Source organism: Herpailurus yagouaroundi, unplaced genomic scaffold, assembly GCF_014898765.1.
Source record: "Herpailurus yagouaroundi ecotype Mexico unplaced genomic scaffold, PumYag 308, whole genome shotgun sequence".
In the NCBI taxonomy this organism is placed as follows: Eukaryota; Metazoa; Chordata; class Mammalia; order Carnivora; family Felidae; genus Herpailurus; species Herpailurus yagouaroundi.
This window is the reverse complement of record NW_024412525.1, coordinates 5,172,411-5,186,787: the sequence shown is the minus strand read 5'-3', so window position 1 is coordinate 5,186,787 and position 14,377 is coordinate 5,172,411. Positions and strand designations below refer to the sequence as shown.

Genomic DNA, 14,377 nt, shown 5'->3' with positions numbered 1-14,377 from the left:
ATTCTGAGCCCTAGCTGAACTGGGCAGGGGCAGGTAGAGGAGGAGGAGGAGGATGTGAGGTCGGGGTTCAGAGCACAGGTTTTAGAGAAGCGTTTAGGCTTTGGCACCAGCCGGAACCTCGTCTGAGTCCTGTCACCACCAGCTGGATGTTCTTGAGCGAGGTACCTACCCTCTCACATCTGTGAAGGGACTTGTAACCCCTGTCATTTCGGTGCACACTCACATCAGGCCTCCGGCATGTTCTCTCCTCTAGGCTATGCCCCTGCTGCCCTCGGTATATACTTCCATGACCACTTTTATCATGCTTTAGTAGATTGGGTGTTTTTTTTTTTTTAATCTGCGACCCTCTGCCCGCCCTTGCATCCTGAACCCTTCCCAGTGCCAACATACAGCCGGGGCTCTATTAATGCTCATTGGGTAAGGAGTTTCCCTGTGGCCAGGACAGAAGGGGTGAGGGGATCTGGAATACCGCGGTCCTAACCGTCAGCAGAGTTATCACATCGTCAGGCCTGTAGCTGAGCGTTCCCAGGCTGCACCATTCCTGTGTACAGAGTTCTGGTCTCAGCTGGAGGGACCTTCGAGATGATCTCGCCCAGGGATTCTCCAACAGGAGCATCCATCAGAATCACCCGGCGGAGGGCTTGCTCATCGCTGGGTTACGAGGCCCCACTCCCTGAGCTCGTGACTCTGGAGCCATTCTCGGGGTGGGGTCACCTGCACTGCAAGTGATGCTGCCATGGCTGGTCCGGGGACCGCGGTTTTAGAGCCGCTGTTCCAGCCCAGCTGCCTCATTTCACGGGGAGGAGCCCGAGAAGTAAGAGGGAAGAGAGAAGTAAGGGGGCATAACCCCAGGTCTGTCCCCAGGCCGAGACTGGAACCCAGCCCTGTCCTGTCCTGTGTCGTCTACCACCGGCTCCCATGCCTGGCCTCCGCTTCCCCCTCTGGGCCTTCGAGAAGCTGGGTGAGGGGTGGGGAAGGTTGGACGGAGCTTCCGAGAAGTGCCCTTTGCAGGCCCGCCGTGAGCTGCTGAGGGCCAGGCCGGTGGCACCGGGGAGGGGGACCCGGCGAAGGGATGGTCAGGGCAGGCCCGGAGGGGGTGGCGAGGACTGACAGGCCGTCCTCGCTGCAGTTCGGGGAAGAAACCACCTCCACCGGGGCCTCAGCTGCAGCCATATATCTCCCAGGCTGCCTGAGACAGCTGACAGAGGGAGAAGGCGGCGAGGCCCGCCGGGCACCGGGGCTCCTTCCGCCGCGTGATTTATCTCCGAGCTTCGTCTGGCAAACCTGCTGATGAAACGGGTCTCCTTTGCTCTCCGCCTCATCAATTTTCATTCTGATTTCATTTTCCTTTTCCGTTAGAAGGGGTTTGGCCTTTCTCCTCGTTTAACTGGTCTGCTCCCCATTCGCTCTGCCTGCCTTTCTCCTCAGCCGCCCCGGGGCCCCAGGCCCTCCCCGGCCAGGCATCTCCCCTGACCCCGCCCCGGCGTGCCCTGGGGTTCCCTCCGTCCGCACCCCAACACTAGGGAGAGAGAAACCTCCTCACCTAGTTCCCCGTTCACGTCAGACGGCGCTGCCTCCCTCCGTTCCTTCCAGGGCCTCAAAGCCACAGCGCCGTGCTGGGACAGCTCGCAATCTGAGGGAAGGGACGAACATCGAACATCATATTGGGCGTGGGTTCTCAGAGGATGGCGGGGGGAGCGAGGGATGGATTAATTTGTAGGAGAGGCTGCGGTCAGAGAAGACCTCGGGGATGGGAAGGAAGGCCCAAGGTGCGCGAGTGACGAATGGGACTTCTGGGCAAAGACCCTGCACGTGCAAAGGCCCAGGGGCAGGAAAGAGCATTGCTTGCCTCTCTCTGAAATCTTCCCGCTCTTCCCCCTGCCCTTGCACCTGGCTCCCAGGGACCTACTGTGTTTGAAGAGATGTCCTGGGACACTGGCTGTGGGAGGGAGCCTTTCCAGAACTGTGCAGGGTCTTCCCACCATGCCCACTTGATCGTAGGAGGGCCAGGGGGAGCTCCAGGGCAGGAGGCTGGAGAGGCTTGTGGATCAGCAGCCAGGCTTGGCTGCCCCCCCCCCCCCGGCTTGGGACTGTGGCCGGTGTGGAATGTTTCGGGCTGAAACATCTAACCTCTGCTGCAGGAGGGGCCCTCTCCCGGCTTCCAGGGAGCACCTGGGGGAAACAGAGGCACTGCTCACCTAAGCCAGGAGGAGCCGCCTTGTTTCCTGAGTGCGAGTTGTGTCAGACATCAGTGACCTGTAAATGAGCTGAGTTCTGCGACTGTCCTGGAGACTAGAAACAGGACCACAGTTGGAGGGTAGCTGGCTGCATAAGGAGGGACCGGCAGCCTGCGGTGGTAGGGTCCCTAGGAGAAGGTGCCTGCCTTCGAGGCCACATGACCACTGACGGGGGCAGTCCGGTGCTGGCTTGGTGCAAAGGTGGTCTACAAGCCAGGGACCGGGCCTCAAACAAAGAAAGAAGGGGGCGCTACTCAACACCACGCGCTTTACAGACATCATCTTTCTCAGGGTCCCCCATGAGCAAGGCTACCGCTCCATGTCCAGAGGGAGAACCCGAGTGACGACGCACGAGGTCACACAGCCAGCACCAGGACTCAGGCGCAGAGCTGCCTCTAGCGCCTACCCCTGCACCTCTAACCCGAGCTCTCACGGGATTTGATGGAGTCCGTGGGACTTCCCGAGGAGGGGCCTGGAGAGCTCTAGAAGGGTGAAGACCATCGTAGGAGCAGGTCGAATCCAGAGGCAGAAGCCTGAGTCAGAGAGCAGTGCGTTCTTCCCCCCCCCCACCCCCACCCCCGCCCAGGGGAAGGCCCAAGCCAGGGGCAGGGGTGCAAACCTAAGGGAGACGGGCCCTGGGAGCGAGTGTGGTCTCCTTGCGGGTGGCAAGAAAGGAGGCGGAAGGGCCTGAGCCCAGACTCTGAGCTGCCTGGTCTCCGGGAGCTGGGAAGCAAGCTCTGCCCCACCTGCCCTTCCTCGCCTTCCTTTCTCTCCTGCCCTCCCGCTCGCTGTCCTTCCACAGATGTTTCCTGAGCTCCTACTGTGTGCCAGACCGTGGGAGGGACCGGCGACTCGAGCACAGTTCCTTCTCCTGAGGGGCTCACGGTCCTGGTGGGAGAGACAGGCCGACAACCAGCCGGCTCATGATGGAGGGAGGCTGGGAGCCGGGACAGGGGGAGAGGGGTCCGGGCCGGCTACCTGCGGGTGGGCAGATGATCGGCAGGACTTAGCAGCCGGGCGGGGGCAGACTTGTCCTGTGTGCAGTGCCCCCAGACAGCGGTGGCTGTGCCCTACCTCCTGGCGCCCTCCCCTGCTAATTAAGAAGGAAAGAGGCAGGCTCCCTTCCGGACCCCAGAACTCTAGCACCCTCTGCCCAGGCCAGCCGGGACTTCTGCTTGGGACAAGGCCCTGTCCTCCGGGGCAAGGAGGGGATTTTACTGAACGCTGACTCCTCACATCGCAGAGGCAGGTAGGGCAGCGGTGGAGGAGGGAACCCTCATCCTTACCCCAGGAGATACCTTACCGCTTCCCTCCCTGCTCCCCAGGCCCCCACCCCCGGACTCTCAGATGTCGTGGCACCAGAGCCATGGAAATAGGAAGGGCTGGCGAATGACACCCTGGGTTCCAGGCCGGGCTTTCTACACTCTAGCTGCGGGCCCTTGGTCTGACCCCCTAGCTCCGAGCCGGAGCCTTCTGGTCTGTGAAGCAGCCACCTCTCAGGTCGTGGGGAGCAAACAGAAATCCTGGCACAGAGAAGGGGCTCAGGAATGTCCCGTCTATCTCCTGAGACTCTCCTTTATGTCACCCGTCCAGTGGCGTCAGAGCGGAGGGGACTCACCTTACCAAAGAGAGATGTTCAGTAGAATAATGGTTTTCGAGCTTTGATCACTGTGACCCAAGGGCAAAAACTGCATGGCTTTTGCCTCATGCTCTTGTCTGTACCCAAGTGTGAATGTGTGTGCATAAAACTTCTCAAAACGGTGCTGAGTCTAGCTACCGTCAATGCGCTCTGGCATTTTCTGTTGTATTTCATTTTTTTGAAATGCAGATTGTGACCCACTTTAAGTTGTTTTTATGACCCACTGACGGGTTGCCATTCACCGTTCACGCAGCACATCTCCTGCCCCTACCGGGAAAGTGCGCGCTGTGCCACGCTCCAAGGACACGCAGATCAATAACAAAGCACCCTTTCCTCCAGCAGCTCACAGCCTCGTATGGAAAACAGGCTCACAGACGGACAGTAAGGAAGGTGCTGTCAGGGAGGAGGAGGTCTGTCCCAAGAGTCTCGGGGACTGCGAGGCGGTGGGAGAGCCCACCGTTCTTGGAGGGAATCGTGGACAGTATCACAGAGGAGGGAGCATTTGGGACGGGCCTCTGTGGCTGAGGTTGAAGCTGGAGGAGGGCTGTGCAGAGTGGAGGGGTCCGAGGCGTGGCAGAAACTAGCAAGTCTTGTTTGGTGGGAGCATGGGGTGCCCGGGAAGGAGAGGGCTGCTGGGAGGGAGGCGAGGAGGCGGCCCCAGGAGAGGCTATCCTAAGGGCCAAGACAAGAAACGAAAGGCGGAAGGAAGTGCAGGCACCGTGGCGGGTGTGGGAGGCGGGAGAGGGACAGGTCAAGGTGGCAGAGATGTCCAGCCTCGGAGACTGCTGGGCGGCGGTGCCGAAGGACAGAGATGGGGCGGCCGGAGCGAAAGCAGGCTTGGTGGGAGACATGGGGTGTGGGACAAGTCGAGGCGAAGAGGCTCTGAGGCAGTCAGGTGGAGGGGTCCCGGGGCAGCTAGCCGCAGGTCTGGGCCTCTCCTTCCTGGCCACGCCCACGTTTGTCCTCTTGCCTGGTGCCCCACACTCCGTAATGAGAAGACCCAGAAGTCTGGGGGTGGAAAGGAGGCAATAGGGCCACCCCGGGGGGTGGCCAAAACCCAGCAGGGCTTTGGGTGAAGGAGGTCGGGTGAGAGGCACAGGGCTGCGTGGGGCCAGGAGGTCATTCCCGCCCTCTTCAGCACATGGCACTCACAGACCCAGCCCCGAGGAGCCCCCCCGGAGAGGGGGACCCGAGGTGTAGAGCGATTTCCAGATATGGGAATTGTGGAAGAACAAAGAGGGATTAAGAGGAACCAGCCTTCCCGCCTTCCTGGAGATGGCCGGTCCCGCGAGACACCCCGAGAAGTGTAGCCCACTTTGCGGCAGGAAGATGAAGTGAGGGAATTTCAAGCGTCAAGCTCTGGGGGTCCCTAAAGCCAGAGTCAACTGTTTCCAGAGTCCCCGGTCCCGAGTTGTGATGGAGAAGGAAGAGGAATTCTGGGTTTAAAAGATGAAACTGATTGATGGTGACGGAAGTCAGGACAATGGTTAAGTCCAGGTGGGGGCTGGATATTGACTGACCGGGAGGGCCACACGGGAACCTTCTGGAGGGCTGGAAACATTTACGTCTTGTTCTGGGTGGTGGCCGTCTGGGTACCTACTCACGGAGAAACTCATCGAGCCGTGCGCTTGGGACGAGGGCCATGTAGTCACTCTCCTGTACATATGTCACACTTCAGAATATTTTTCTTTATCACAAGAGGTGAGAGATGAGAAGTAGGTGGTAAGATGGAAGGAGAGGCAGGGGTGAGGGGGGGCAAATGAAGGGAACGCAGCGCTTCCTGCACCGGGACTCCCGCACTCCTCCCCGAGGCCCTGCGAGGAGGCTGTCACCCCCACTCCCCAGCTCAGGCACTGGCTCCGAAGGCTGCCTGCCTGGCCCAAGGTCACACGGCAAGCGGCAGAGCCAGGCTCCGACTCTGATGGCAGAGCCCGGGCCTCCCGCTCCACCGCTCCTCCTTTGCATAAGTTATTTATGGAATTCAGACTCTGCAAGACTAGATAAACGCGGAGGTCTCCTCCGGCTCTGAGGTCCTGCTTGTCTGCGATTAAATGAGAGGTGGGAGTGAGGGGCCGGGCTCCCCTCCCAGGAGGAGCAGGAGGCCAGGTGCGCAGATGGAGGGCTGGCCTCCCTCCCTCTGCACCCCTCCCACCCCGCGCTTATCTGCCGGTGAGGAGGCCGGAGTTTATCACCGCTACACTCAATTACGCTGCCCATCTGTCTCCGCAGCTCAGGGGGACCTGACGCTGAAGCAGCGAAGGCCAGGCCACCAGATCACCACCGCCGCTGCTCCTTCCGGACCCTTGGCTCCAGCTCTGGAGGCTGGGTGGAGGCCGCGCCGGAGGGAAGGGGAGAGAGGGGAGGGCGGGGCGAGAGTCCACGTCCACCGACCTCCCGGGGGAGCCCCCTGTCATGTAGGAGCAGCCGGACGACGCAGCCGCAGACACAGCTTCTCCCAAAGTCTTCATTAGTTGCTCTGCCAAGGGCCCGAGTTTAACAGGAAATGTAAGGGACCAGTGCCACCCTGGAGTGGATGGCCCTGCTTCCCTGACTGTGGCCCCAGAGCTTTCAGTCTCCTGTCACTGCAGGCCAAGGCTAGCAGGCAGCCCCCGGCCCCCAATCAGAGGGCAGGCCGAGGTCCACGTGCAGCCCGCTGGCTCTGTTTGTCCGTTTGCGGTGCCGGCCCAGCCACACTCACACAGGAGCAATGTCTTCCCTCTGCTGTCCCCCAAGTCGGGGGCGGGGGGTCGCTCTAGCCCCGAATCAAGGAATGGTGTGTGCGGGGCCCATCAGGTGGCTGTAGGGGCGGAGGAGCTGAGGACCCAGGTCATCTCTGAAGGCACACGGGGCCAGCCCCGTGCTCTGCTCCCGTAAGGCCGGCCTGGATCCACCAGGCGGCAAGCTTTGGCTGGGCTGGTGGCCCAGGTTGTGGAGTCCGAGGCCTAGGTTTGAATCCCAACCCCGCCACGTGGACGTTTGCTCAACCTCTGACGAGTCATGTGACCCGTCGGAGCCTCAGTTGCTTCCCTTGCAGGATGAGACTACAAAATCCCTCCTCTGCCCACGCGCGGGCTTGATGGGGCGGGGGGAGGGGCTCCCCACTGGCGTCCATCTACAAGGCCCCTCCGCGTGCTCGGCCCTGCGCCTGGTGCCGTGGGGGCACAGAAAGCGTGTGCGGCATGGCCCCCGCCACGAGGAGCTCGAAATCCAGGTGGGGAAAATGTCCACGCAGTCGTGTGAACTCCTGCTCACCCCGGAGATCACAGATAGAAGACAATTAGCTTTCTCCGCAGCTCCCGGCAGAAACTGCTAATCAGCCTGCACGGGTAGGCAGGTGCAAGACAGCCTGAGACGGCGATGGCAGGTGAGTGGGCAGCTCTGCCTTCCTCCCTGGAAGGGGCTGTGCGCTCAGCCGCGAGGGGGAGGATTCGTCTGGGCCTTTGCCAAGCCTTGGGATCAGAGGTGCGGCCGAACGTGAGTCATTGAGCCACCGCCTCCCTCTGGGCGCCGAACACCCGCCCTGGGCTCCTGGCGGGGGAGCAGGTGCCCTGCCTCACCCATCCAGCCAGAGGGGCTGCTGCGTGGGGTGGAGGAAAAGGTTTTGAATTCAGTCTTAAGTGGTTCCTTCATCCCCGCCACGCAGCAGAGCCTCCGCAGAACGGAGGCGTTAGAGCCAAGGTGGTGGAGGAGAGACCCCTGCGGCTCAGATCGTGTCTGAAGGCCAAGGGGGAGGCCCGGCCCGGCCTGGCGGGAGACGCCTCTCCACTCACTGCAGGCTTCTCTGCCCTTCGGGACTGTCCTGCGCTCTTCTAATCACTTTGCAGTTTTCAGCCCTGCCGGAGTGGAGGAGGTTAATGTCGTGACGTGTTATCTATTTCTGTTCCTCGCTCCTCCATGCCACCCGGAGGCAACGCTGGGCCACGGTGGGCAAGCCCAGTAGGGGCTTGTGGAGGACCTGGACGCACTTTCTGTTCCCCCTGAGAAGTCCTACCGCTGCAGAGCCTCCCAGCCCTGGGGGAGGACCGGAGCCGGGAGGCAACTGACATTTATTGAGCTCTTTCTGGGCGCGCCCCACTCGGCTCCCTTAATCCTAACGGCAACCTCATGTTAGACGGAAGGAACAGAGGCTCTGAGAAGCCGATCCGTTTTCCCAGCGTGCTCTGGCGGGAGGTGGGAAGTCAGAGTAGGATCTCTTCGCCTGTGGGCTCTGCTCTCTCTCGTGCCGGGTCGAGGCAGGAGGCAAGGGCCTCTGGGATGTGTACGTGTGACAGGCCCACCGGCCTAGGTCCCGTTCGGTGACAGGGCCGTCCTGGGACTCAGCCCGTTCCTGCCTCCTCTCCACCCACACAGTACACCGCAGAGTCCCCTGCCCTCTTCCTGCCCACCAGTCACTAGCTTGGGCGGCCAGGTTCCCTGGGCTCCCGCTGCACGCGTATGCGGGCGTGCGTGCGTGTGCGCACGTGTGTTTGTTTGCTCTGAGTTTTACGTGTCAGTGCACACACACCCCCACGCAAAACCTCTGTGCATTTTAAGTCACGGTTGTTTTCCCACCTTCAGAAATAGCTGCAGAGGAAGGTGGGAGGTAGTCGAATGTAAACAGGCATACCACTCTCCTGCTCAGGGGAGGGACGGCGCCTCCAGCCGCTCCCCTCCCCAGCATCCTGGAAGCAGGGGGAGGTGGGCGAAGAGCCCCTCTGGCCAGGTGAGCGGCACCTGCCTGGAAGGTGGTAGAACGCATCGTCCCGGGACACGAGAATGGGCACCCGGCCCGCGGCCGGACCTGAGGACAAAGAAACGTGATGTAAATGGCACAACCCCAGAACTTGGGTGGATTCCCGTCTCCTGCCGCCTACCAGCTACGTGTCTTCAGCGAAGTTCTTTAACCTCTAAGAACCTCAATTTTTTCACGCGCAAACTGGGGGTATTATATTAATGCTTATCTTGTCGGCTCGTTTTGACGGTTAAGTGAAATAAGATACTCAGAGTCTGTGGAGTCCTGGCAAATCTCAGGTGACGAGTAAGTGTTGGTGTGCTTCCCTCATAACCCGCGGTTGAAAAACTACCCAGATCGGACTTCTACTCGTGAGGGGACCGGGCCCAGGAAGGCCCCCTGGTTTTTCCCCCATGTTCGTTGTAAACCAAGGCTGGATTTGCCTCCAGGGTGATTCAGCCTGGCCTTGGGGTCTGTGGGAGCCTGGATTACCCATACCTAGGAGGTGGGAAACAGTGGCTTAGATTCTAGGCTGTGGGGTGGGGGGCGGGGTGAGCGACCTCTTGGGGGAAGGGGCTCTGGGGCCACAGAGATTGATTCGTAGAGTACACATCCACTGGGCACCTGCTGTGTGCTCTACGCCCAATGATGACCAAGACAGGTCCCCAGCTGGGGAGACATTTCCATGTGGTGTGGTCCAGGCTATGACAGAAGGGAGCATGGGACACTGTTAAGAGCGTAAGGTGGGCCCCTTAGCCAGCCGGGAGTTGGGGAGGGGGATGGGAGAAGCTTCTGTAGGAGGTGACTGACCTTAAGTAGAGGCTTGGAGAACCACTAGGACTTGTCTAGGAGGCCATGAGGAGACACGAGAAGGGGGGCACGTCAGGCTAACTTCAACTCAAAAGTGTTGCTGTGCATAGTTGGTAAGTGGGAGGCAGGAGGCAAGGGCCTCTGGGATGTATACGTGTGACAGGACGTCATAGGAGAGGCGAACAGCAAGAGAAGCCAGGAGATCGGCCAGGGACAGGTCCTGTAAGGTCTTACCTGCAGGGCTGAGGAGCTCAGACCCAGGGTTCCTAACCCCACCACCTTCCTCCAGGGAGCTCAGTCAGTCTGTCGGCAGGTCCTGCCTCCGGGAGGGAAAGTTGGCAAAAACCAAAGCCATACACTAGGAGAGCCTATGCCGACCCCAGGCTGGAGCACCAACTTCCCCAGCCTGTCTGGGTATAGGGTCAGGGACCATTGCCTTTCTACTTCCAGAGTCCTGAGAGCCCACCCTGGAATTTCGAATCTGTACTATTTCCACAACCACCGCCGTCCCCTACACACACACACACACACACACACACACACACACACACACTGCTCAGAGGGATGCCTGGAAACTTTACCCAGTGAGCCAAAGAGGGCAGGGGAGATGTGAGAAGGTAAGAGAATCTACTCCACATCTCTCCGCTCAGAAGGACTGTGGAGATGACGGTCATTCTAGCATCTCCTCTCCTCCACAGACGTGCACGTACACCCCTTCCCGAGTTCTCCCGGAAGCTTCCCAGTTCAATCTCTCCCCCCTTCCCTGAAGACTCACAGTTGCTCCCTCCCCCAGCGGATGGTAGAAAAGGACACCCAAGCCTCAGGGCTGTAGGACGGAACCCAGGAGCCCTGGCTGTCCCCGTCTCTCCGTTCCTTTGCCCTCTGGAGTCAAGCAGGGGTGACACGGGAGGAGGGAGTAGATTCTGCTTCTCTGCCACCTCCTGACTGTGCATCCTTTTCTTCCAGGGCTGCCCCGATGGGGCGTGGCAAGGAATGAGCAGGCCCCGCCCCAGCGGACAAGGATGGAGAGCCGTACCCAGGAGGGCAAGAAGCGATGCCCACCCATCCCCACGTAGAATGACCGTCCCCGGAGGGCGGTTCCCCAGGCCCTGGCAAGGCTGCTGACCCTCGGCCTGCGAACCGCTAAGAGTAGGACTCCAGACTCTCCTGGCGGATGGTTCCCTACCCTACGGCTCCATCATGAGGCTCCTCGTGGCCCCCCTTTTGCTGGCGTGGGTGGCCGGTGCCGCCGCCGCCGTGCCCGTGGTACCCTGGCGTGTGCCCTGCCCCCCTCAGTGCGCCTGCCAGATCCGGCCCTGGTATACGCCCCGGTCATCCTACCGTGAGGCCACCACCGTGGACTGCAATGACCTGTTCCTGACGGCGGTGCCCCCCGGGCTGCCCGCGGGCACGCAGACCTTACTGCTGCAGAGCAACAGCATCGTCCGCGTGGACCAGAGTGAGCTCAACTACCTGGCCAACCTCACAGAGCTGGACCTGTCCCAGAACAGCTTTTCGGACGCTCGGGACTGTGATTTGCGCGCCCTGCCCCAGCTGCTGAGCCTGCACCTGGAGGAGAACCAGCTGAGCCGGCTGGAGGACCACAGCTTTGCGGGGCTCGCCAGCCTGCAGGAGCTCTATCTCAACCACAACCAGCTCTACCGCATCGCCCCCAGGGCCTTTGCCGGCCTCGGCAACCTGCTGAGGCTGCACCTCAACTCCAACCTGCTGAGGGCCGTTGACGGCCGCTGGTTTGAGATGCTGCCCAACCTGGAGATCCTCATGATTGGCGGCAACAAGGTAGACGCCATCCTGGACATGAACTTCCGGCCCCTGGCCAACCTGCGCAGCCTGGTGCTGGCAGGCATGAACCTTCGGGAGATCTCCGACTACGCCCTGGAGGGGCTGCAAAGCCTGGAGAGCCTCTCCTTCTATGACAACCAGCTGGCCCAGGTGCCCAGGCGGGCCTTGGAGCAGGTGCCCGGGCTCAAGTTCTTAGACCTGAACAAGAACCCGCTCCAGCGGGTGGGGCCTGGGGACTTTGCCAACATGCTGCACCTCAAGGAGCTGGGTCTCAACAACATGGAGGAGCTGGTTTCCATCGACAAGTTCGCCCTGGTCAACCTCCCCGAGCTGACCAAGCTGGACATCACCAACAACCCCCGGCTGTCCTTCATCCACCCCCGCGCCTTCCACCACCTGCCCCAGATGGAGACCCTCATGCTCAACAACAACGCTCTCAGTGCCTTGCACCAGCAGACGGTGGAGTCCCTGCCCAACCTGCAGGAGGTGGGTCTCCATGGCAACCCCATCCGCTGCGATTGCGTCATCCGCTGGGCCAACGCCACGGGCACCCGCGTCCGCTTCATCGAGCCGCAGTCCACCCTGTGCGCCGAGCCGCCCGACCTCCAGCGCCGCCCAGTCCGCGAGGTGCCCTTCCGGGAGATGACGGACCACTGCCTGCCCCTCATCTCCCCCCGCAGCTTCCCCCCCAGCCTCCAGGTGGCCAGCGGAGAGAGCCTGGTGCTACACTGCCGGGCACTGGCTGAACCGGAACCCGAGATCTACTGGGTCACGCCAGCCGGGGTTCGACTGACGCCTGCCCGTGCCGGCAGGAAGTACCGGGTGTACCCCGAGGGGACCCTGGAGCTGCGGAGGGTGACGGCAGAAGAGACAGGCCTGTACACCTGTGTGGCCCAGAACCTGGTGGGGGCTGACAGTAAGACGGTTAACGTGGTCGTCGGCCGGGCCCCCCCACAGCCGGGCCAGGACAAGGGATGGGGGCTGGAGCTCCGGGTGCAGGAGGCCCACCCTTACCACATCCTGCTGTCTTGGGTCCCCCCACCCAACACAGTCTCTACCAACCTCACCTGGTCCAGCGCCTCCTCCCCCCGGGGCCAGGGGGCCCCTGCTCTGGCCCGCCTGCCGAGGGGAACCCACAGCTACAACATCACCCGCCTCCTTCAGGCCACGGAGTACTGGGCCTGCCTGCAAGTGGCCTTTGCCGATGCCCACACCCAGCTGGCATGTGTATGGACCAGGACTAAAGAGGCCGCTCCTTGCCGCAGAGCCTTAGGGGACCGACCAGGGCTCATAGCCATCCTGGCTCTGGCTGTCCTCCTGCTGGCAGCCGGGCTAGCCGCCCACCTTGGCGGTGGTCAGCCCAGGCAGGGGGCGGGTGGGCGGCCTCTCCTTCCGGCCTGGGCTTTCTGGGGCTGGGGGAGTGCCCCCTCCGTTCGAGTGGTATCCGTGCCCCTTGTCCTGCCCTGGAACCCTGGAAGGAAGCCGTCCCGGTCTTCGGAAGGGGAAACGCTATCACCACTATTGCTACAAAATTCCTGAAGCTCGGCCCGCTCTCAGCAGTAGACAAATAACGAGGACTACTTTTTACCAAAAGGGAAGCGATCTGGGCCAGATGCCCTGCCAGGAAAGTGACATGGACCCGCGTGCTTGAGGCCTGGCAGCTGGACCAAGACAGACGGGCTTTGTAGCCTCAGGGGGGCGCTCCCACCGCCTCCAAAAAGTTGCCCTTACCTTCCGGGAGCCTGTCCGCTGACATTCTGACGGGCATCTCCAAGGGACAGGAGGGACTCTGGCGAGAGCCTCCTCCCACCCCCCCCCCCCCGTTGTCTGTGTGCCCAGAGGCTCCCGAGCTTCTGCTTGGATGTCCCCTGCCTGTGTCCCCAGGCCCTTGGCCCACAGGATGCGCCCCCTCCTCTTCTCTTTCTTTGCACAGTCTCAGTGGCTTGCTCTTTCCCCTCCTGGGCAAGGGCTGAGGGAGGCCTCTCCTCCCCACCATGGGGTGACCGCTCCCAAAGTGGGTCCCTGGTCGGATCTGAAGGACATCTGGGGAGAGGGATGCCCAGGAACGCCTGATCTTGGCAGCCGGTTTGGCACTCTGAGGTTGACTTTCTATAGGCAATTTTGTACCTTTGTGGAGAAACGTGTCACCTCCCCACAACCCAGTTCACTCTTTTCTCCTGTTTTGTAAAAAATAAAAATAAACAAGAATAACAATAGTAAGGGGGGAAAGGAAACCAAGGGAGGATAATCTTTGAATACTAAGTGTAACTGAAAAGCTCTGTGCTCTGGAATCTCTTCACACCCAGGGGGTGGTTGGAGGGAGGGGCTGGGAAGGGACTGGAGGGGAGAGGGAGAAGGTGACAGAGGGCACAGGTGTTCCCTGTAGGTCTGAACTCGGGCCTGCTGGGGTGGGGGGGGCGGTTGGGGGAGGCTGACAGGAGAGGGAGGAACCACAGGAGGCAAGGAGAGGGTGGGAGCAAAAAATGGAGGAAAGCACAGAGAGAGAGAGAGGGAGAGGGAGAGAGAGTGGAAATTTCCATCACCAAACATTGTCACCCCTTCTCTTTCCCTGATAAGCAATTAACATGCCAGTGCATAGGAAGCACTTGCCGGCCTATTTCTAATTAAACAAACCCAAGAGGCAGAGTCATGCAGAGAATTGCAAATCATCAAGACAGCAAGAACTTTGGCTCACTGGGGCAGAAGGGGGAGTGGGGTGATAGAGGATTTGGGGAGGGGAAGGCTGTGGGAGAAAGAAATTGCTGCATGGATCTTTCCGGTCCATTTCGGTATCATTTGCCATGAGCCTGGTTTGGTTTGCAGTATTTTTTGGTGGGTTTTTTTTTGGTTTTTGGGTTTTTTTTTTTTGCTTTTTTGGTTTTTAAGACAGATTGACTTGTTAGGACCGAATGTGAAGAGGGGTCTCTGTCGGAAAGGCAATAGAGCCCAGGCGAGGGGGCTGCCGTGCCCGGTCAAGGGGGCCGTTCCAGGGCAGAGGCCACTGGCCACAGCTTTGGTTTTGGAAACGGGCTGAGACGGCCCTGGGTTTCCTGGGACTGAAGAAGCATCATCGGAACCTGAGCGCCCCTGTGCTACAGACCCAGAGGGCAGACTCATCGCGGGTCGGCTCCAAGCCGCCATGGGGATTGCAAACGTATACGCAGGTGGAAGCCAGGC

The 14,377-nt window shown here is 60.7% G+C and overlaps 1 protein-coding gene across 3 annotated transcripts in view; it reads left to right on the top strand.

Moving 5' to 3' along the window:
• The window catches only part of LRRN2 (leucine rich repeat neuronal 2), a 54,043-nt gene extending 40,564 nt beyond the window's left edge, over positions 1-13,479 (top strand). For all 3 annotated transcript variants that reach the window (XM_040462309.1, XM_040462311.1, XM_040462310.1), the window contains one exon: positions 10,364-13,479. In XM_040462309.1, coding sequence (XP_040318243.1) covers positions 10,598-12,739 — 2,142 coding nt within the window. In that variant the 5' untranslated portion in view covers positions 10,364-10,597 and the 3' untranslated portion in view covers positions 12,740-13,479. The remainder of the gene's footprint in view (positions 1-10,363) is intronic.
• The last annotated feature ends 898 nt before the right edge of the window (positions 13,480-14,377 follow it).